The sequence below is a fragment of the Homarus americanus genome, unplaced genomic scaffold, assembly GCF_018991925.1.
Source record: "Homarus americanus isolate GMGI-L3 unplaced genomic scaffold, GMGI_Hamer_2.0 scaffold52806, whole genome shotgun sequence".
Classification (NCBI taxonomy): domain Eukaryota; kingdom Metazoa; phylum Arthropoda; class Malacostraca; order Decapoda; family Nephropidae; genus Homarus; species Homarus americanus.
Window position 1 is genome coordinate 10,223,928 of NW_024720773.1, and position 22,516 is coordinate 10,246,443.

Consider the following 22,516-nt stretch of genomic DNA (forward strand, 5'->3'; position numbering starts at 1 on the left):
CGGCGTTAAGGGGCGTGTTAGTGGTGATTAGGTGAGGGATATGATGTGTGTGTGTGTGTGTGTGTGTTTGTGTTTGTGTATGTCAATCAGAGGTGGAGATGTTGTGTTGGTGTGAGGGAGGGAGCCGCCGGGGCCCCTCGTGTCTTCGTGCCATTGGTAACCACTTGCTGGGGAATAGTTGCCACTCTACCCATCTTGGGGCCCCTGCCCAGCCACTGCCCTAGGTGCCCTCCCCCCACACACCCCCACACACACTATCAACAACGTGTTAGCCACCTCGCCCGCCAGGGTCACGATCTGGGTGTCGGTTGGGTATTAAAATGTGGTTACAATATGTGGATGTTGGTGCGTGCGGCAGCCATCGTGTTTGGCAGTCAGCAGCGCGGGCCGCATTCCTGCTGCAGAGCGTCGAGCACCGTCGCGGGGGACACTACCGCCCGCGCCGCCCACACCACTCTCTCCTCCCTGTACACGCCCACCTCACACGCCCACCCACTGCCCCTCTTCCTTCTGCCTCAGAGAGCCTATTCCGCCGCACCTGAGTGATCCCAGCCATCTAAGGACAGGAGTTGAGGTCGGCCGTCCATCAGGGTGGGTGGCGCCACCATTACACCCACAGAGGTTACTTAAGGCAGTGGTCGTCCGGCGGTCAGTCAGTCACACTTGGCGAGTGAGAGTGTCGGGTGTGTGCAGGCGGCAGTCACGGACCAGACCCTGGTGTGTGGTGTAGTGAGCAGCAGAGCCTCACGTTAACACACACGCAGCAACTACTTGCTGTCTCTCTCCAGGGAAGGTAGGAGACTGGTGTGGCACCCAAGGGGGCAGCGCTCTACCACGCCCCAACACAACCTTTATGTAGGATGTATTACGTAGCGGCAGTTGAGGCTGAGAGTGACACGGTTTCCTGACAGTGAAGACGAGGGTGTCACCTATTGTGTGGTGGATCAGTCGCTCCTCCGACCGGGGCCAAATATATGAAGAATGTTGTTGTTGAGAGTGTGTGAACGATGTTAAGTGTGGAGTTGTCGCTGCATGGTCATATATCTACCTCCCGGCTGTGTGTTCACCTCATGCATCAGGTCAGTATAACCACATCACCACAGCCTGAGTTGTTGCTACGCGGCGCCACTCCCACTCATGACCCCAGACCAAGGTGCCGCCCCGGGTGCCGCTCCTACAGCCTGGGTCGTCAACTCGTGCTGTGCTGACGTGTGGCCATGGCCGGGCAGAAGTATGGCGTCACAAAGTCTTACAGTAGTGACAAAGTGACCTGGCCATGGTGATCCTTAGGTCACCAGTATCTGTGTGACCTGGCCATGATAGTCCTTAGGTCACCAGTATCTGTGTGACCTGGCCATGATAGTCCTTAGGTCACTAGTATCTGAGTAACCTGGCCATGATAGTCCTTAGGTCACCAGTATCTGAGTAACCTGGTCATGGTGGTCCTCAGGTCACTAGTGCCAGAGAAAGAAATTGTGGCACACCAGGACAGGTCATAGTGCCTTGTACACAAAGGGTCAGAAACAACACCACACTAACTCTTACCCATGGCAGTATCACACCGATGCTTTAACCTAACGAATTAACCCATATAAGACACTTAACACCACATTTACCAAAGTTAACATCTTCTCCTTGAACTTAACCCAAATATTAACATTTTAAGTAATTTTACCTCAATATAAACTAACTTTTACCTTAACACAGAGAATATAAAGTTCATATAGCTTACTGAGTTGCTTCCTAATACCTAATTACGGGTATATATATAATTTTAACATATTTTTAGTATAATTAGTTTCATCTTAGTGTCGCATCAGGAAGATTTTAACGTGTATGTGTGTGTGTGTGTGTGTGTGTGTGTGTGTGTGTGTGTGTGTGTGTGCGTGCGTGCGTGTGAAGCTTAGTTTTGTCAGTCTTGAGAGAGAGTATTTGGTTATTTCAATCTATCCATCTATTTATATCTATCTATCAGTCTATCGAGCTATTTCAGTCTATCAGTTGATCTATACCTCCATCTTTATCTATCTATCTATCTATCTTGATTGCTTGCTTGATAGATTGATTAATTAGAGAGATACAAATAGTCGATTACTTGATTGGATAAAAGACGATGTGGTGATTGGGTAGTTGCAAGGTAAGGGAGTGGTGATTGGTTGAGCTTAATTAAGTGATTGATTGGTGGATTGATGGAGTTGAAATTCATTGTTTGATTATGGATAAACGATAATTGAAAGGAAGCAAGTTTAGTGATTAATTTGGTGAAGATAAATTTTTTTTTAATCTGGTAAATGTTGCAAATGTTGAAAGTTGATTGCAAATGTTGATAGGTTAAGAATGAGGCTGAGTTTCTTTGTTTTAATCAAGATAAGCAAGATGTTGATTGTTCCTAGAGATACAGTCATATAGTGAAACCTCTATCTAACGAACTATATAGAGATGAAAGTACGCTATATCGAGGGTCCGTTATATGCGAAACCTCCCATCTAACGAACTATATAGAGATGAAATTCCCGTTATATCGAGGTTGTCACTGTAGCCTGCATAAGAAATTGCTTGATTAATAAGATTGTTTAAGTAATAACTTGTTTGAGTCCTTGTTTATAAATATCAAAGAAGTAAATGAAAATGTTGTTTGAGTGTAAAGGTAAAGTTTTCTCCCTCCTTCCTCTCCTCTCCCTTCTTCCTCCCTTCCTTCTTCCTCCTCCCCCTCTTTCCTCCTCCTCCTCCTCCTCCCCTTCTTCCTCCTCCTCCTCTTCCCCTCCTCCCACCTCCCCTCTTCCCTCTCCTCTTTTCCCTCCTCTTCCTCCCTTCCTTCCTCCTCCCCTCTTTTCCCCCCTTCTTCCTCCTCCTCCTCCTCCTCCCCTTCTTCCTCCTCCTCCTCTTCCCTCCCCCTCTTCTTCCTCCCCCTCTTCCTCCTCCCCCTCCCTCCCCTCTTCCTCTTCCTCTCCTCTTTTCCCTCCTCCCTCCTCCCTCTCCCCGCTCTTCCTCCTGCTCCTCCCCCTCCCGCTAGCAGTCAACCAAGCGTTTACACCCATTCGTCGTTTCTCCTTTAGAACGAGCTGATCAATGATGGCTCCTACCTCCCTGCATCCTTCACACCCTGTCCTGCATCCTTCACACCCTGTCCTGCATCCTTCACACCCTGTCCTGCATCCTTCACACCCTGTCCTGCATCCTACACTATTTGTCTCTCCATCCTACACTAGTTGTCCCTCAATCCTACCCTTAAACCCTTAATCCTACCCTTAAACCCTTAACCCCTACCCTCAATCCTCTCCTTAAATCCTAAATCCTCTTCCCTTAAAACACCTTAATCATTCCCAATAAAACCCCATTAAATTTTAAGCCTAAGCACTTATGACATTTTTTCACGCCCTAAAAATAATCACCAAACACTAGGTCTCATTTTTTTAGGGAGATTTGATTAATTAATATGTGTAAAGTGGTGTACATAAGGCAACAGCCACTTAAGAGCACGTGAGAGTCGGGTTATGCCTCTTGAGACGTCATTCAAGGGACGGACGGAGGGAAGGGGGGGAAATAAATTACCACAAATATTTTAAAAGGAGGAATTATTTATGTTTTAATTCAGTGGGGTAGATTTTTAGTACAGTATTATGACATTACAGTACAGTATTATGACTTAGGGCGCTTACAGTTACAGTATAGACAAATGGTTGGGTTACAGTCAGGATATTTTATTTTTATTTTTTTGCAATAGGAAAAGAAATATATTTTAATAGTTAATAGTAAGTGTGTGTGTGTGTGTGTGTGTGTGTGTGTGTGTGTGTGTGCGTGTGTGCGGGTTAATGCGGGTTCTTCCTGTATGCAGTTTCACCCGTGCTTTCATATTTCCTAGTATGTGACCCTCTTATTCGCCTGTCTGTGCTTGTATACTAGCTTACATTTACTAGTATGTGACAGGAGGTGTATATTCATATTTCATTGTATTTATACGACTGTTTGGTGGCATACATAAGACACACGTATAATGTATTCTTATATGATCATTCTTATAGATAATAACTTAATATTCTCTCTATATACATATGCATATGGGCTCTTAATATACATGCGTGTTTACAGGACATTACCCATCTTGTTAAGTGTACGTATGTATGTATGTATGTATGTATGTATGTATGTATGTATGTATGTATGTATGCATATGTGTATGTATGTATGTATGTATGTGTGTGTGTAAGAGTGTGAAGGAATGCTTGGCCAGTATGGAGTGTGAGTTTGGCCGGAGAGCGAGGAGGAAGCGGTGAGGAAATGCCAGTAGAATGTCACGAGCCCCTTGTCGCCAGCCCCCATGTCACCAGCCCCTTGTCACCAGCCCCCTTGTCACCAGCCCCTTGTCACCAGCCCCCTTGTCACCCTCAGCTAAAAACACCTTTTATTCGAGTACATTTCCACCTGTGTATTTAACATTGATAACCTGCCTCTGTATAATTAACATCCATGAGCTTCATATTTTAACATCTGTCGTTTTAACACCCATTAACCTAATACTAACACCTGTGTACCTAATTTTAACACCTGAGAGCTTAATATTAACACCTGTGAATCTAACATTAATACCTTGTCTTTTTATCATTAACACCTCTATATTAACTTGTGTTTTCCTAGATGTTATAATATTGTAGTTCATCCTTTCAGGTTCCTCGTATGTTGATAAGGAGGTCACGTCAGGGATTCAAAGTTAGCACATCGACACTATGAACGTCTTTACATACATACATACATACATACATACATACACTATTCACGTCTTCTTTAAACACACACACACACACACACACCCTCTTTGAACCCCTAATATGACCTCTTTAATATGTCCCTCTAATGCCATATTGTACTCACAGTTTAACTCTATAATATATCCCTAGACCATAGTTGTTCTAAGTGTTCGATTATAATGGTTTTGTAATATAAGAATACATAACTGTAACTTGTATTGTGTGTGTGTGTGTGTGTGTGTGTGTGTGTGTGTGTGTGTGTGTGTGTGTTTTGACAGCCAGCCGTGAGTGTGTGTGTATGTTTGTGTGTGTGTTTTGAGTGTGTTGGCTGCTAAGGACGTATTGAACGAGGCAATGGGGGAGACAGTGAAGGAGTCGGTGAAGGAGTCGTTAGAGAAGACGGTGAAGGAGGCGACGAAAGAGACGGTGAAGGAGACGGGGTAAAGAACCTTCGTGGAGGAGGAGGATGAGAAGGTAGGGAGGAGGAGGACTTTGGCCGTGCAGACAACCCCACCTCCCAGTAGTAATCTGACTACCTCCTCTGATTGGCTGTGGCTCCTGTACCTCTGTGTTTGAACCTGGACCAATCAGAGCTAAATCCAGTCACCACTACTACTACCACCACCACACACAACCATCAGAGTCAATAAGCTACACATGCAACATTTACATCCATCTAACCCTAACCCAACCACTAACCCTAACCTAACCTAACCCTAACCTAACCCAACCTAACCCTAACCTAACCTAACCTTACCTAACCCTAACCTAACCTAACCTAACCTAACCTCCTAACTCTACCTAACCACTCTTAACTAACTTAACTAACCTAACTAACCCTAACCACTCCTAACCTAACCTAAACCACCACCTAACTAACTAACCCAACCACCTAACCTAACCTAACCCAAACCTACCCTAACCTAACCTTACCACTCTAACCTAACCTAACCTTACCACTCCTAACCCTAACCCTAACCTACCTCCTAACCTTACCACTCTACCTAACCTAACCCCTAACCAACCACTCCTAACCTAACCTTCTAACCACCTAACCCAACCACTCCTAACTAACTCTAACTCTAACTCCTAACCCCTAAACTAACTCCTAAACCCTAACCTAACCTTACCACTCTAACTAACCTAACCTAACCACTCCTAACTCTTCTCCTAACCCCTAACTAACCACCTCCTAACCTAACCTAACCTAACCCTCCTAACCTAACCTTACCTAACCTTACCACTCTAACCTAACCTAACCTTACCACACGTTTATTAGGATCTGTGTTTATGTCTCTATTCATCTGGACTTGAATAGGCAAATTGATAATAAGGAGGGAGGGAGGGGGAGGAGTTGGGGAAGAAGAGGGGCGTGAGTGGGGAAGGAGGGATGTTGAGGTGGGTGGGGGAAGGAGGGATGTTGAAAAGGATGGTGGTGGGGAGGGTGGAATGTTATGATGACACTTTCTTCTCTTGTCTGTACCACTTGATCTGTCACACACACAGAGAGGGGGTAGGAGGGTAGATAGGGGAGACAGAAGAGATGGATAGAGACAGATAGATGGATAGAGAGATAAACATATGACTAGATACACAAACAGATAGGTAAATAAACATATATATGAATAGAAAAGCAGACAGAGAGACAGATGGATAGAGAGACCGATAGAAGAATAGATAAACAGACAGGTAGATGGATAGAGAGAAAGACAGACAGACAGATAGATGGCTAGATGGCTAGATAAACAAATATAAAACACTACACCACGGGGGTCCTTGGCCTCTCTGACTGGCGCCTCTCTCGTCCACAATCACCAGCGGTAAAGCAGTCTTAGAGCTCCTCAGAAAACACCTCGGCATAAACTTGAGAAACTTTGGCGAAATACATCACTGACGACGACTTAAGCCCAGACTTTGTTGCCGAGTTTCTTGGGAGGGAGGGAGAGTTAAGTGAAGTGAACGGTGAATATCAGGGCGGTACTGGGTGGGTGTGGGTGGTGGGTGTGGGTGGTGGGATGTTTCTGTTGTGTTTTGGTTGATGGTTGTGAGGTTGATCTTTGTGGGTGGGTAGTGGGTATTGTGTGCGTTTTCTACCTCATTCAACCTAACCTAACCTAACCTCACTCAATCTATGCTATCCAAGTGCCACTCGGTCCATCCCACCGTGAGGGAGGCTGGTGGTGGGTCATACGAGGGAGAAGACTTGGTTACCTGTGTTTTGCCTGCAGGACAGATAGGTCAAGCTAGGTCGCCAGTATATTAGGCAAGTCAAGCTAGATCACCAGTGTATTCGGCAGGTCATGCTAGGTCATCTATATGTTTCAAGGGTTCAGTCCCTGAGGGCCCAGCCAGCTGCCGTGTTCGTGTGCATGAGGCGGGCTCACCTGTCCCTGTAAATATAGATGAGCAAAAATATTTTCGGCTCTGGAACATGATTTTCATTTTTCGGATACCCCTCCCCTCCCTCCCTCTTCCCACTCCCCTTACCCCTCCCCTCCCTCCCTCTTCCCACTCCCCTCCCTCTCTTCCCACTCCCCTTACCCCTCCCTCCCTTTGTCTCCTCCCTTCGTAAATTGTTACCGAGTTCCAATAAAGATTTCTTTGCATGCAGACGACAGGTCCCCTTGGCTTTATCTGTTTGGCTCGTGGAGTATTTTTTCCAGAAGACCTTCCTGAGTAATTACAGCTCACCGTCTGCGTGTCCGGCGGTGTCTGGAGAACCTTTGAACACCCACGAACCAATTTAACGAAACAGAACGCAGATAAAAATGTTAAAGCTAAGGTGGTGATGTTATATGGAGCGTTTAACGTGTATTTATTTAGAAGGTTTAAGGAAAAACTGATTGGTTGACGGCTGCCGCGTTTGACCTATCAGAGAGTAAATATTTGTTCCCTGGTAGATGATTGGTCAGAGGTCATGGGTGATGTGTTGTGATTGGTCCCTCTCCATACATTTGTTATCTCACTATGGCGACTTAGGCTAATTTAACTTTCTACCCAAAATGACAACTCGTGTTAATAGAAAGTAATTTTGTGGTGAGTCTTGAGCTGTTGGAATTCCTTACTTGTAATTATAAGGCTGAGTAAAAGTTGTTGATCTTATGGCGACTGTAAGTGAAACGTGAGCGGTGAAGTGCGTAGATTAGGGAATGGTGGCTCTCTCTCTCTCTCTCTCTCTCTTTTCTTTCATTTTTTATTTCTTTCTCTCTTTCATTTTATTTCTTTCTTTTTCTCTCTCTTTTCATTTTCTTTCTTTTTATCTCTTTCTTTCTTTCTCACCTCGTATATAATTCCCTTCAGCTAATAACACATGAATACACACGATAATTACAACCAGAATTATAGTACATGTATAATTGATAATAATTTACGCCAAGCAACAAACCAGACCCCGGTAAATTTAGCTCCAATTTGTATTATATTAATTTATTTCGTCTAGATATTTTTAACCATTGATGATAATAATAATAAATAATAATAATAATAGTAATAATAATAATAATAATAATAATAATAATAAGTGATAATAATAGTAATAATGATAACGTTAATAATAATAATAATAATAATAATAGTAATAACATCAAAATGAATAAATAATAATAATAATAATAATAATAATCAGTAAGTTAGTTAACGAAGATATAAACACATAAATTATACACTGATTTTACGAGTTTTTAAAAGCCACTCTAATTATGTCCAGGAAACAAGGGTGTTGACAACGAGGAACTACTTCCCTCTATCAAATGACCTGAAGCTTTTAGGAAATTAAATTCTTCTTGGTGAGTGAGAGGGCGTGGGAGGAGAGGGAAATGAGGGGGTTATGAGAGGGGAGGGGAGTGAGGGATTGTTATGAGAGGGGGAGGGAGGTGAGGGATAGTTATGAGAGGGGAAATATGGAAGTGGGTGTAAGAGGGTGGAAGGGTAAGGAAGAGAGAGGGGGGGAGGGCACAGTGGGATGGTGGAGTGTTATGGTATGCCTGAGTGTTTGTCTGCTGTTAACTTGGCCTCTCCATCACCTGCACGGTAACGTTAGGCTGCTAAGTACACCTGTTGACACCTGTACATCAGCTTATCCTCATTAACTCCACACCTGTTAATAATCTGTTGGTTTGTTTGAATTATTGTTAGGGCCCCGTCACCCCCCCTCCTCCCGTCAATCACCACCACCACCACGCCTCCAGCTGAATCGGATACCTCAGTAGTGTGGTAGGTGGAGTGGTCACTGTAGGTCAGGAATGCGAGGTGTATCGACTGTAGCCACCAAGTTGTTATGCACCCCCACCTGCTATCTGTGTGTGTGTGTGTGTGTGTGTGTGTGTGTCTGTGTGTGTGTGTGTATCGTCATGCTGGTCCGTTCCACACCCATTTACCTGCAGCCACACCCATTTGAAGTCACACCTGTTCTTATAACCCCACCCACCCAACCACCCACCACCCTCACCTACCTACACCGATACCCACCCAATTATACTCTTGTACCCACATCCACTTACACCCACTTACCTGTCTCACCTACACCCACTTACCTGTCTCACCTACACCCACTTACTCCCATTTACACGTCACACCCAACCGCAAATACAACTCCTTTACACCCAAATGAACTTAATCCAACACACACACACACACACACACACACACACACACACACACACACACATTTATCCCTCCCTCCCTCATTTCTTCCTTCCTCTTACCCTATTCTGTCCTTTTGAAGCTTTCCTCGTCCTTTCTCTCTTACTCCCTCCCTCACTCACTTTCCCCTCTTCTCCCCCTCTCCCCCTTCCCCCTTCCCCTCTTCTCTCCCCTTCCCCACCCTAGCCTTGCTTCACCTGGCAGGACACCAATAAGCAGGTGTCGGTCGTGAGAATGTAGTAATATCACAGTCAATATCCCGACACACTCACGTCGATACACAGCGTCTGGGACGGTACCTGCTGCCCTGACCTAGCTCGAGAGAGAGAGAGAGAGAGAGAGAGAGAGAGAGCAGTGCTGTAAACGGAGACAGCGACAAGATACAGTTACCTCCAGAAGTGTGTGTGTGAAGAAATTTTCCTCTCTTTAAGACGATCTGAGAAACGAGGAGGTTAATGTGTGTGTGTGTGTGTGTGTGTGTGTGTGTGTGTGTGTGTGTGTGTGTGTGTGTGTGTGTGGCTGGTGTAGGACAGACAGATAACCTTGGTGATGGGGACGTGTGCCATTGTGTTGACGGTGGAGGCAGCCGGCGACGCTAGGGAAGATGAGGGGGGGAGGGAGGGGGGTAGGAGGAGGAGGATGTTGACGTCACTGTCTCATAGGCGTGGCGCAGCATCATGGGCGTGGCGACGAGGATCTTCTCGTTTACTAGGATGCTGGATGGTCTAAACTCACCCTCCTCCTCCTCCTTCTTATTCTATTACCTCCTCCCCTACGTGAAGACAATTAACCCCCCTTCCTGCGTAGACACTTAACCCCCCCCCTTCCCCCACATTAGAATTTAAGACTAGGTTAGTTCTAGTTGTCAGCTGTATATACACTTTATTGTGTCTGTCTGTCTATCTTTCTTACCTCTCTCTCTCTCTCTCTCTCTCTCTCTCTCTCTCTCTCTCTCTCTCTCTCTCTCTCTCTCTCGGTGCGTGGAGTGCGAGGGTCGGGAGGGCATCAGTGTGTGGTAGGAAGGGCCCTTGAGAGACTCCTGCTCCTGTCCACTAACCACCTAACAAGATCTCCCTTCAGCTGGTAATGGTGATATATTATGCTATTTATTTACATCTCTCTCTCTCTCCTCTCTCTCTCTCTCCTTTTTCTCATTGCTCGGTTACCTTCTTTATCTTGATTCCTTCTTCACTCATTTGTTATAAAGGTGGATGGAAGGGGGGATAGGGGATAGAGGGAATAGGAGGGAAGAGAGAGGAGAGGAAAGGATAACTGATGGGGTTATGAAGGGGAGGTGGAGGGGAGAGTGGATGAAGAGGGAGGAGATAGAGAAGAGAAGAGAAGGGAAGGGGAAGATATTAAATGGTAAATAGGAGAATGGGGTGAGGAAGGGGGACTGGGGGAGAGGGTGTGGAGGGAAGGTGGTGGTGGAGGGAAGGTGGTGGTGGAGGGAAGGTGGTGGTGGAGGGAATGTTTACACAGGTGTAGGATGATAATTAAATAGCACCTGGGTGTATTTAGACAGAGCATGTGAAAGAAAAGAGGTTAGTTGTGTGTAGAGGCCGGGGTGTATGGAGGCCAGGGGGTGTATGGAGGCCAGAGCGTGTGGAGATCAGGGTATGTGGAGACCAAGGCGTGTGGAGATCAAGGCATGTGGAGACCAAGGTGAATAGAGGTCAGGGTGTCTGGGTGTGTGGAGACCAGTGTGAGTAGAGGTCAGGTGTGTCTGGGTGTGTGGAGGCCAGGGTGAGTAGAGGTCAGGTGTGTCTGGGTGTGTGGAGGCCAGGGTGAGTAGAGGTCAGGGTGTCTGGGTGTGTGGAGGCCAGGGTGAGTAGAGGTCAGGGTGTCTGGGTGTGTGGAGGCCAGGGTGAGTAGAGGTCAGGTGTGTCTGGGTGTGTGGAGGCCAGGGTGAGTAGAGGTCAGGGTGTCTGGGTGTGAGGCCAGGGTGAGTAGAGGTCAGGGGTGTGGTGTGTGGAGGCCAGGGTGAGTAGAGGTCAGGTGTGTCTGGGTGTGTGGAGGCCAGGGTGAGTAGAGGTCAGGTGTGCCTGGGTGTGTGGAGGCCAGGGGGAGATAACGAGTCTCTCTCTTGTATTTATTTATAGTTTTGCCTTTATTCAACATGATGAGCCTTGGGTGAGGAGGGGCCATGACGTGGGTGGGGGGGAGACCTGTGGGTTGGTGGTCGTGGGTTGGGGGAGAGGGAGGAAGGGGGGACTCTTGAGCTGTCATGGTTTGAGTAATCCACATATCATATACCGTCTAGTTCTCTATTTCTTCTCTTCTCTAAACCCTCTTCTCTTCTCTATTTCGCTTATCTCTTCACTTCATTGACTCTCCATCTCTCTCTCTCTCTCTCTCTCTCGTGGTTCCCCTCCGCCGTGGTATACAGGGCCCTGAGGGTGTTGGTCTGACCTTTCGGTGTGTGGTGTCGTATCCCAGGCCAGAGACTCCACCAAGACTACCCAGGGAGTGTGTTTACATCATTCACGCCCTTGATGGTTCTGTCCCCGGAGGCTGAGCTGGCTACAGTCAACCTCCGAACCTGCTGCACTTGTTGTTGCTGATGCTGTTTAGTGCTGCAGGTTCGCCCGTCATTGTCCAGTGGTGTAATTAAGGTGGAAAGTTTATGACGCCTCCGCTCAGAATTCGCCATCACCTTTACTCTTGGCCTTGTGCTGCCTCATACACCTACCGGTCTCCTGGCGTCTGACCACCACCTGTTGCCTCTAGTTACGTGTACAGTATTGTTATAGTCTTAGGCCTCTTCTGGTGGACAGGTCCCAGTTGGCAGTTAGGCTTGGTCGTTAGGTTGTTTGTGTGTGCGCTCATCCGTTATTAGACGCTTTAGATCACGTGAACCCCAAGTTGAGGCTTCACTGGTGGTGTCCCACGTGACTAGGAAGATCCGTATTGATTATGTTGGTAGGTCAAAGGTTAGAGTCAGCGCCACGAAACACTGAAATTGGGTTATTGACACAGTAACTTAGTTTGGGTTAGATTAACTTTTACTATAAATAGTACCCAGGCTCTAGTTTAGGGTCCAGTACTGTGTTTTACTAGAAATGGCGTATTTTAGTATTTACTCTTTTTGACTACGTAATATTGGAGGTGCGTATTAACCTCGCCTCGTGAGTAGGGAGATTAGTGCCGGCTGTATCAGTCAAGAGGTCAAAGGTCAAACAATTTTGAGAAAGACACAACTAGACGTGAATATTGAACCTCCAGCTTATTTCAACTTCAGATGAATTACCCTAACCTAACCTAACCAAACCAAACCGAACCAAACCTAACCTCTCATTCCCAGGTGCCGTTATGGTGTTTAATCATCAGGTGAAATAAGCTGGGGGAGGGCTCAAATTCTGGACATATCACCGATGTATAGGACGAGTATTACACCTTTTTTCAAGTCGACTGTTTTGGTTCAAGTCGGAGTGTGGCAGTGTACTGTGTGTGTGTGTGTGTGTGTGTGTGTGTGTGTGTGTGTGTGTGTGTGCAAATGCGTGTATGTGAAAGAATGTGAAGTATATGTTTGTGAAAGAGGAAAGAATAAATTGTTTGTGAGTGATACAGAACGTGTATGTTTATGTATGTGAATTGTGTTCTTGTGAGTTTGAGTGAGAGAGAGAGGATGACAGGTGGCCATCTCTGCAGAGTCGTGATGGACCCTGGCGCAGCGAACGGTGCCGCCACCAGGCCAGCTGATCCGCCCCCGCCAGCCCAGGTGAGGCCCTCCCCTTTAGCCCCGCCAACTCTTGCTCTCTGTCATGACATTACTGATGCAGAATTTGTGGTTACACTTAACTTCACCTGGGGACTCGCTCAACCCCCCAGACCCGGATTATACTCTTAACTTAATCTTGCTTACCTCAAGGCTAACTTAACTTACCCCTAACTAAATTTAACTTAACCTAACCTAATGAACCCCATTCCCTACTTAACCTACTCTTGACGTCATCTCACATAACCTAACTTGACTTATTAAACGTTTGCAGTCCCTGGTCCGGGTCTGGGTATTTAGTGTTGCTTCCCCCTGACTTGTGCTGTTGGCTGATGGTTATGTGTACAGGTGTCGACGGTGGAGGCGAAGGTGGCGGACCACAAGCCTGAGGCACCAGCTCCTGCGACCACAGTCACCGTTAAGGCCCCTCAACCCTCCCCAGGCGTCGACGTCACCAAGATGGAGAAAGTGGGCAGTGCGGCCAACGGTAAACAGGAACACGACGACAACGACGACGTGGTGGTGCAGCCGTCGTCTGTAGCCGTCAAACAGAACGGGTCTGTGAACGGGAAGGCTAGTGTGAGCACCGCAGCCACCCCCACGCCACCTAAACCCCAGCAGGACGTCCCCGCAGACACGCCCAAGGATAAAGGCGTGCAAGACAAACCAAGCGATAAGGCAGACGCGGCGAGCAAGGCAGAGGAGCCGTGCGGGAAAGATGCCAAGAAGGACGAGGAACAGACTGGCGCTAAGGCGAAAACCCAGGGCGCCGGACCAGCCATCTCCATCGTCATCGACGGCAGAGCAGCCAACGGCGACCAACACCCCGTAGACGACGACAGAGGCAGTGACCCTGGCGGCGACGGGTCATCAGTAGACGGCTCGACCGACGACAGAGGGGTAACGCCAACACAGGGAGAGAAAGGAGCCAGTTCAAGGGAAGATTCAACTCGGGAATCGTCGGCGACCGTAGAGGCGCGCGGGGCAGGTAATGGGCAAGGTGCAACAGGTAGTGAAGGTGATGGTGGGAAAGGGAAAGAGGGACAGACTGAGGGTGAGGGCAAAGTGGAAAAGGAGAAGCATGAGGACGAGGAGAAGGAGAAAGACGATCAAGAACAAGTGAAAAAAGAGGAGGAAGGTGCCAAGGAAAAGGCGGACCGGGAGGAGAAAGAGAAGGACGACGGCAAGGATGAAGACACAGCCACGGAAAACGGAACAGGCAAAGACGATGATAAAACAGGGAAGGAGGACAAAACAGCCGAGGATAAAGACTCGACCCAGAAGACGACGAGAAATGGGGCGAAAAGTGATAAGGAAATGCCTGTAAGTGATAAAGTTACCACTGGTGGTGAAAAGGGCGCCGCAGGTGGTGAAAAGGGTGCCGCAGGTGGTGAAAAGGGTGCCGCAGGTGGTGAAAAGGGCGCTGCAGGTGGTGAAAAGGGCGCTGCAGGTGGTGAAAAGGGTGCCGCAGGTGGCGAAAACAGCGCCGCAGGTGGTGAAAACAGCGCCGCAGGTGGTGAAAACAGCGCCGCAGGTGGTGAAAACAGCGCCGCAGGTGGTGAAAACGGCGCCGAAGGTGGTGAAAAGTCAAAGCAGAAGGGGGACGCCGAGGAGAAAGAGGAGGAAAAGGGAAAGGAAGACGAGAAGGAGAAAGAGAGGTGTAAAGTAGGGGAAAAGGAGGAAGATACAAGTAAAGAGGAAGACAAAACTAAGGAGGAAGATAAGAGTAAAGTAGAAGACAAAACTAAGGAGGAAGATAAGAGTAAAGTAGAAGACAAAACTAAGGAGGAAGATAAGAGTAAAGTAGAAGACAAAACTAAGGAGGAAGATAAGAGTAAAGTAGAAGACAAAACTAAGGAGGAAGATAAGAGTAAAGTAGAAGACAAAACTAAGGAGGAAGATAAGAGTAAAGTAGAAGACAAAACTAAGGAGGAAGATAAGAGCAAAACTAAGGAGGAAGATAAGAGTAAAGTAGAAGACAAAACTAAGGAGGAAGATAAGAGCAAAGTAGAAGACAAAACTAAGGAGGAAGATAAGAGCAAAGTAGAAGACAAAACTAAGGAGGAAGATAAGAGCAAAGTAGAAGACAAAACTAAGGAGGAAGATAAGAGCAAAGTAGAAGACAAAACTAAGGAGGAAGAAAAGCCTAAAGTAGAAGAAAAGAGTAAAGTAGAAGACAAAACTAAAGAGGAAGATAAGAGTAAAGTAGAAGACAAAACTAAGGAGGAAGATAAGAGCAAAGTAGAAGACAAAACTAAGGAGGAAGAAAAGCCTAAAGTAGAAGAAAAGAGTAAAGTAGAAGACAAAACTAAGGAGGAAGATAAGAGTAAAGTAGAAGACAAAACTAAGGAGGAAGATAAGAGTAAAGTAGAAGACAAAACTAAAGAGAAGGAAAAGAGTAAAGAGGAAGACAAGAGTAAAAAAGAGGAGGAAGTAAGTAAAACAGAAGAAAAAAGTAAAACGGAAGAAGTCGGTAAAGAGGAGGAGGAGAAGAAGAGTAAAGAGGAAGAGGAGGGGAAGGAAAGCGAGTCAGAGAAAGAAAGTGGAATAGGTAAAGACAGTGATAAATCAGAAGAAGACAAAACACAAGATGAAGAGGAGGATGAACTCGATGTTACTGATGCAAAGGAGGAGAAAGGAGATAAGGGTAAAGAGGAGAAGAAAGTAGACGAAGAGAAGAAAGTAGAAAAAGAGGAGAAGAAAGTAGAGGAAGACAAGAAAGTAGAAAAAGAGGAGAAGAAAGTAGAGGAAGAGAAGAAAGTAGAAAAAGAGGAGAAGAAAGTAGAGGAAGAGAAGAAAGTAGAAAAAGAGGAGAAGAAAGTAGAGGAAGAGAAGAAAATAGAAAAAGAGGAGAAGAAGAAAGTAGAGAAAGAGGAAGAGAAGAAAGTAGAGAAAGAGGAGGAAAAGAAAGTAGAAGAGAAGAAAGTAGACAAAGAGGAAGTAAAGAAAGTAGCGGAAGAAAAGAAAGTAGAGAAAGGGGAAGAGAAGAAAGTAGAGGAAAAGAAAGAAGAGAAGAAAGTAGAGGAAAAGAAAGTAGAGGAAAAGAAAGAAGAGAAGAAAGTAGAGGAAAAGAAAGAAGAAAAGAAAGTAGAGGAAAAGAAAGAAGAAGAAAAGAAAGTAGAGACAGAGGAGAAGAAAGTAGAAGAGAAGAGAGAGGAAGAAAAGAAAGTAGAGGAAGAAAAGAAAGTAGAGAAAGAGGAGAAGAAAGTAGAAGAAAAGAAAGAGGGAGAAAAGAAAGTAGAAGAGAAGAAAGAGGAAGAAAAGAAAGTAGAGAAAGAGGAGGAGAAGAAAGTAGAAGAAAAGAAAGTAGAGGAAGAAAAAGAGAAGAAAGTAGAGGAAGAAAAGAAAGTAGAGAAAGAAGAAGAGAAGAAAGTAGAGGAAGAAAAGAAAGTAGAGAAAGAGGAAGAGAAGAAATTAGAAGAACAGAAAGTAGAGAAAGAAGAAGAGAGGAAATTAGAGGAAGAAAAGAAAGTAGAGAAAAAAGAGAAGAAAGTAGAGAAAGAAGAAGAGAAGAAAGTAGAGGAAGAAAAGAAAGTAGAGAAAGAGGAAGAAAAGAAAGTAGAGAAAGAGGAAGATAAGAAGTTAGAAGAAAAGAAAGTAGAAAAAGAAGAAGAGAAGAAAGCGAAAGAAAAGAAAGTAGCAGTACCAGAGGAGGAAGAGGAAAAGAAAGAAGAGAAGAAAGTAGAGAAAGAGGAGAAAAAAGCAGAGGAAGAGAAGGAAAAGAAAGAAGCGAAGGAAGTAGAAGAAAAGGCAAAAGAAGACAAAGTCGTAAAACCAAAGGAAGAAGACAAAGTAGACGATAAGGCGAAGGAAGAGAAAGAGGTTACGAAAGACAAGGCAAAGGCGACACACGATGATGCTGGGAAGGAGGAATCAGAAGTGCAGCAGACAGAGAAATTGGATAAAGTAGAAGTAACAGAAGAGGCGAAAGAGGAACCAGTTAAAGCGAGTGATAAAGCGAAGGAGGAGGAGGAGAAGAAGGAAGAAGAAAAGGAGAAGGAAACAGAGAAAGTAGAAGGAAAGGAAGAGGAGGAGGCGGCGGCAGGCGACGAAGGTGAAGAAGAGGTTAAAGAAGAGGAAGAGGGAGCTAAGGAGGAGGAGGAGGAGGAGGAAGAAGAAGAAGAGGCGCCCGGCGAACAAGAGGAAAAGAGAGACGAAGATGAAGAAAAAGGAGGAAAGGAAGAAGGAGAAGCTAAGGAAGGGGAAGAGGAAGAGCCAAAGGAAAAGAAGAAGACAGTGTCAGCTAAGAGACCCCGCAAGTCTGCCCGACGGAAACGTGCAGGTGCGAAGGGTGGGTCGTGGGTCCTGCCTCTACGGGAGTGCAGGTGTGCTCCCCTTCCCACCCCCGCCTGCCTCCCCCTCCCCCTCTTCGCTCCTCTCCCTACCCTCCCTCACCAACCCAACCTCATATAGACAAAATATTTCTCGTTGGTAACTTAAAAAAAAAAAAATCTTCCCCCATAATGTAAACAAAGGCGTTTCCATAAGCTGATAACTTGAGTAACATCAAGTTTGAGGCTTAATTCATATTTTTTTGGACTACGATAAAAAAAAAACCCTACTAATTCTTTCAAAGTTTTATTCACTTCAATAATACTTTTCTCATCAGATGGGGAAACGTTTGTGATTTTGATTCAGAGATCCAGATATGAAACGTTTGTGATCAATTCAGAAAGCCCGAGGAGAAGGGGGAACGTTTTAAGGAGGATGGGGATGAGGTGAGGAGGAGGAGGAGGAGGAGGAGGCAGGAGTCGCGTCGGGAAGGGGGGCGGACTGGGCGTGGAAGTCAGGTTAGGTTGGCCAGGCCTTGCGACGCCGCCAAGCCAGCTATGCTACACCCTCACGTTGCTGCCACCTCACACACGCGGGCAGACACACCTCCCACAAGCACTGTAGAGTCGGGGCATGTTCCTAAAGAGTCAAGTCATGTTTCCAGGGTCATGTTCTCGCGGTGCCAAGGTCATGTTCTCGCGGTGGCAGTGAGGGGGTTTGGTGAGACACAGAGGTAAGGCACAATAGGGGAAGAGAGGTTAGGACCAAAGGAAAGGGGGATAAAGGAAGAAATAATAACAAAAAGGAAAATCAAGAAAATAGAGGGAAAAAAATAAACCCTTGGAGAAATAAACTAATAAGGAGTAATTTCCCCATGTTAGGTTGGGTTAGGTTAGGTTCTCATTGTTAGACGACTTTGGACAGTGTTGTTGTTTTGGGGGAAATTTCAAAGTCTAGTTCCATTTTCCTGTTTCACTCTCATTAGGACTTGATATATAGCCTAGAATTGTGAGAGAAATGGGATTGAAGATACAGTATAGGATTTACACACACACACACACACACACACACACACACACACACACACACACACACACACCTCTTGAGAGCACCACACAGGCAGCCAGGAAGAGTCAGGTATTTATCCAATCAATAGGTGTGGTGGACCTTTCCCTTCTAGTAAAAAATGGAGAGTCACGAGATTTGGGCCAGCTAGGAGAGTTCACCTGACACCAACAATACCACCACCAACAACACCATCACCACCACTATCACCACCACTACCATCAATATCACCACCACCATCACAACAACACAGCCAGACTCTGTACACCATTAGTTTAGGTTACAGACTCAATGCCAAGGGTCAGGTGTGGGCAGGTACAGTACTTAGCCAGAGTGTGGAGGTAAGATCCAAATATTCGAATAGAGATGTTATTGGCTGGGTGTAGTAGGTGTGAGTGTAAGATAAAGTAGTAGTTGGGGTGTAGTGGGAGGAGTGTCCGCCCAGCTGTGTTTAGCCTGATGCTGTAGTCGTAGTGAAGTAGGCGCGTGGCACCAGCCGCTGTGTGGGCCTTGCGGGGTGCATTTCCCATTCTTTTGTTAATGGGAAGTGCTCCCCAAATATTGTTGTGGGCCCCGTAGTCTGGACCAGCTTAAATATCTTGTGTTAGTAGGATTGAACCCCCATAAATGACACAAAAAAAATTGAGAAATCAGTGGACGTGCGTCAAGTGACCATGTCGGGTCATCGTACAACCACACAACAAGCCCACTAAAGTTTGAAACGGAGACCCAGTGACCTTCCATGGTGCCCCCTGTAGCAACAGTACTTGCTGACACAAGGTATTCAAGAGTGGGCGTGCACATTAGCGTCCACAGGTAGACTGTCTCGGCTTTTGACGTCCTCAGGAGTTTCTCCAGTGATGTCCACATCTCAATAGGCGTCCACTGCAGTGTGTGTATGGTCTCACGACCCAGCCACCATGAGGCCCACCATCTTATATGCACGGATTTTTATATTGTTTACTCTGCTAATGTCTTCCATTATTGTTCTTCACTGTATGCTTTACCAGGTCACTGTTGACAGAGTTTCTCATATATGCTTGTTGTGTACCCGTGGAAGACCTCCCTGTCCCTGCACCTCCGTCGTCCCATTCCGTCACACTCTGTAAAGTTCTCGTCACACGTCATCTCTCAGTAGCTACACTATATGACAAATTATTGATTGGACTTGTACCTGTATTATATATATATATTTATGCATATATGCAGCGGTATCTAGTGTTCTAAATTGTTAAAACTCCATTAGTTTGTTTATAGGGGTAGAAAAGAGAAGTAGAGGTTGAGTGGAGTGTAGGGTGTGCGTGAGGGAGCAGGACAGACGCTTCCTCCCCTGGTCCACACGCTACACTCACCATCAGGGGCCACCACCACACACGGCTCGCTCTGTACTGAGTAGCCACCACCGTCGCCTTCATGCTGTCACAGTGATATCAACACGCTGCCTGTGGAGGAGCCTCTCTTATTGTTTTGATATGACTCTGAAGCATGTAGCGCACAGACCGCCCTCATCAGCACCAGGCTCAGTAGAGAGCGTCCCCCTCACACTCCACACAGTGCATGGCAGCCACACTCCACTCTTACCACACCTGGCACCGGCAGATAGCATGTCACCGGCGCAGCTTCTTGTCTGTCACAACAGCCAGAGTTGTACACGGCAGGCACGACATCTCACTCCTGGGGCGTCACTCGCTGGCTGCTGCTGCTGCGGCGGCGCACTGTGACTCTTGTACAGTTTGGGGGTGCAGGAACACGACCGGCCCCGTGACCTGACACAGTGGACGGGTGGTCTCTGGCCGGGGTCAGGGGCGGCTCGTCACCTGACCACGCCCACCACACACGCCCGCCACCAAGCTGCCCCCCCACGCCCATCCATCAGTCTGTGGATCCCGCAGGCCACTGCATGAACCCAAGAGAGGCTTTTATTTTTACCCCCATCATCTGTATCGTCTTGTGCGGCAGTGGGAGACTAGACGCTTAGCATCCCTGGACCAGCTTAGCCTCGCCTCTGAAACCAATTGGAATCCAATATTATGAAAATTGTTAGAAAGATGAAATTTTGCCCTTAGTCTCACCCTCACAGTCCAACACAAACACTGTGGGAATTATATGTTCCTCTTTCCTATGTGTGAGTGTGCGTGCGTGTGTGTGTTTTACTAACGTTGGCTATACATTAGTGAATCCTTTAGCTTCTAGATGAGTATTAAGGTAGAGAGCAGTGCTGAGGCGAGTGTTGGCGCAGGTGTTGCGTCATCACCAATGTAAGAGTGAGTGGCTTCCCGGCCGCGCCACCCTCAGGTAAACAGTATGTCATCCACCTCTCACTAGTCGCCCCCTACCCTCTCTCTCTCTCCCTCTCTTAGCCAATTTTTCCCCTCTCGTATCAAACTTTTCTCCCTCATTTTCTAGCCTACTCCCCCCCTCTTCCCTTTCGACGTTTCCCCTAGGCTGTATTTTTGCTGTTTTTTTTGTTTTTTCTCCTGGATGATGTCTGCTAATGACCAGCCATTTATGATGGATATTTTGACATGATCTTACCGTACCCTGAAGAATGCATGTACCACCACAGCTTCTTGCATTATATAAAGATATTTATAGCTTTACCTTACGCCTTGATATTCATAACATTCAACTTATGCAGAACTTCAAGTTAGTAGGAGTTGTCATCATGGATACAAAGTTTACACGATAACCATTTTTGGAACCTGTGTGTTTACTGTAGACGTCAACAGTGTGTCTATGGGATTCTCGACTACTTGTGTAATATCACCTGTGAAATATTTTTTTTTTTTTTCGTTTATTTTCCTTAACCAACCCGGGTGAACGTTTGTGTAGGAGCCACCTTAAAACGTTCACAGTTAACATTACAATAGTAAGTTTTTCTCTCTTAGATTCACACAATGATAACTCCTCATATAGACACACAACCATACTATTTCTGTAACTACATACGGTATAAACATCATTAGCATCTCCTCCTCCTACACACATACACACACATCACATACACACATGCACATCACATACACACATCACACACACACACACATCACATACACATATCACAAACACAGGTTCCAAAATGAATATCGTGCCATAGTTGAACTCCCTAAAATGACCTTCTAATATTGTCAATTTTCTTCGATTTAGGACATAGTTAGTCAAATGTGAAGGGGCATGTCCGTAGAGTTGAAGGAGTAGCCACCTCACACGCCCACCCAAACTCTTGTTCTAATACCTTCCCTTTTTTCAGAAGAGGGTCATGACAGTGGCGTGGACGAGTCTACCCAGGCTAAGGTAAGTCAATTGTGTTGTTTATTAAGTCGTGTTTGGACAGGTGAAGAGTCTTATGGGTTAATTAAGTAGAGTTTGGACAGGTGAAGACGTTTATCTTCTCGTGGTGGAGACACTTTTTTTATAAATTAGTCTCATTATTGTGTTAGTACAGATTAAATAAAGTGTCATATAGATTAATTATGAGTCAGATAAGTGTCACTGGAGTTGATTGTCTCGTGTCATGAAGAATAGTGTTGATATAAATTTAGACCAAATTCTTACCTGAGATTATTTTGCCAAGGTGACAGGTATTTTGACAGGTAAAGAGGCATAGAGCTTAATTACAGGTATCTTGTACTACCTGTATCGTGTGTCATCTTGCTAGTAATTAATGCTATAGATTAAACTCATTGACTGTGATGGCTGGACCTCCTGAGTGCGTTAGTTGTGAGGATAGATCACCAGATTTAAAGTGTGTTTGGTCAGGTGGTGATGGTGCTTATGGTGGTAGTGATGTTGTTGGTGGTGATGATAGTGGTTGGGTTGTGGTGGTGGTGGTGGTGGTGGTAATGTTAGTGGTGGTATTGGTGGTAGTGCTGGTGGTAGTAATGGCAGTGGTGTTGGTGGTAGAGGTGATGTTGGAAGTGGTGGTGGTGATGGTGATGATGGTAGTGATGGTAATGGCAGTTAATGGTGATGGTGGTAGCATCAGACACCCTCGATCAATACTACAGTTGCTCCCTACTACAGGAATGTCCACCTGGTTGTAGATTTCTCATTAGTGTGACTCACCTGAGCAGCT

The 22,516-nt window shown here is 45.9% G+C and overlaps 1 protein-coding gene across 1 annotated transcript in view; it reads left to right on the forward strand.

Moving 5' to 3' along the window:
• The first annotated feature begins 1,017 nt into the window (after nucleotides 1-1,017).
• The window catches only part of LOC121860877 (titin homolog), a 53,083-nt gene continuing 31,584 nt past the window's right edge, over nucleotides 1,018-22,516 (forward strand). The window contains exons 1-6 of the mRNA XM_042358241.1: nucleotides 1,018-1,079; nucleotides 13,038-13,107; nucleotides 13,453-15,846; nucleotides 16,360-16,449; nucleotides 16,768-17,386; nucleotides 21,692-21,735. Coding sequence (XP_042214175.1) covers nucleotides 1,033-1,079; nucleotides 13,038-13,107; nucleotides 13,453-15,846; nucleotides 16,360-16,449; nucleotides 16,768-17,386; nucleotides 21,692-21,735 — 3,264 coding nt within the window. The 5' untranslated portion in view covers nucleotides 1,018-1,032. The remainder of the gene's footprint in view (nucleotides 1,080-13,037; nucleotides 13,108-13,452; nucleotides 15,847-16,359; nucleotides 16,450-16,767; nucleotides 17,387-21,691; nucleotides 21,736-22,516) is intronic.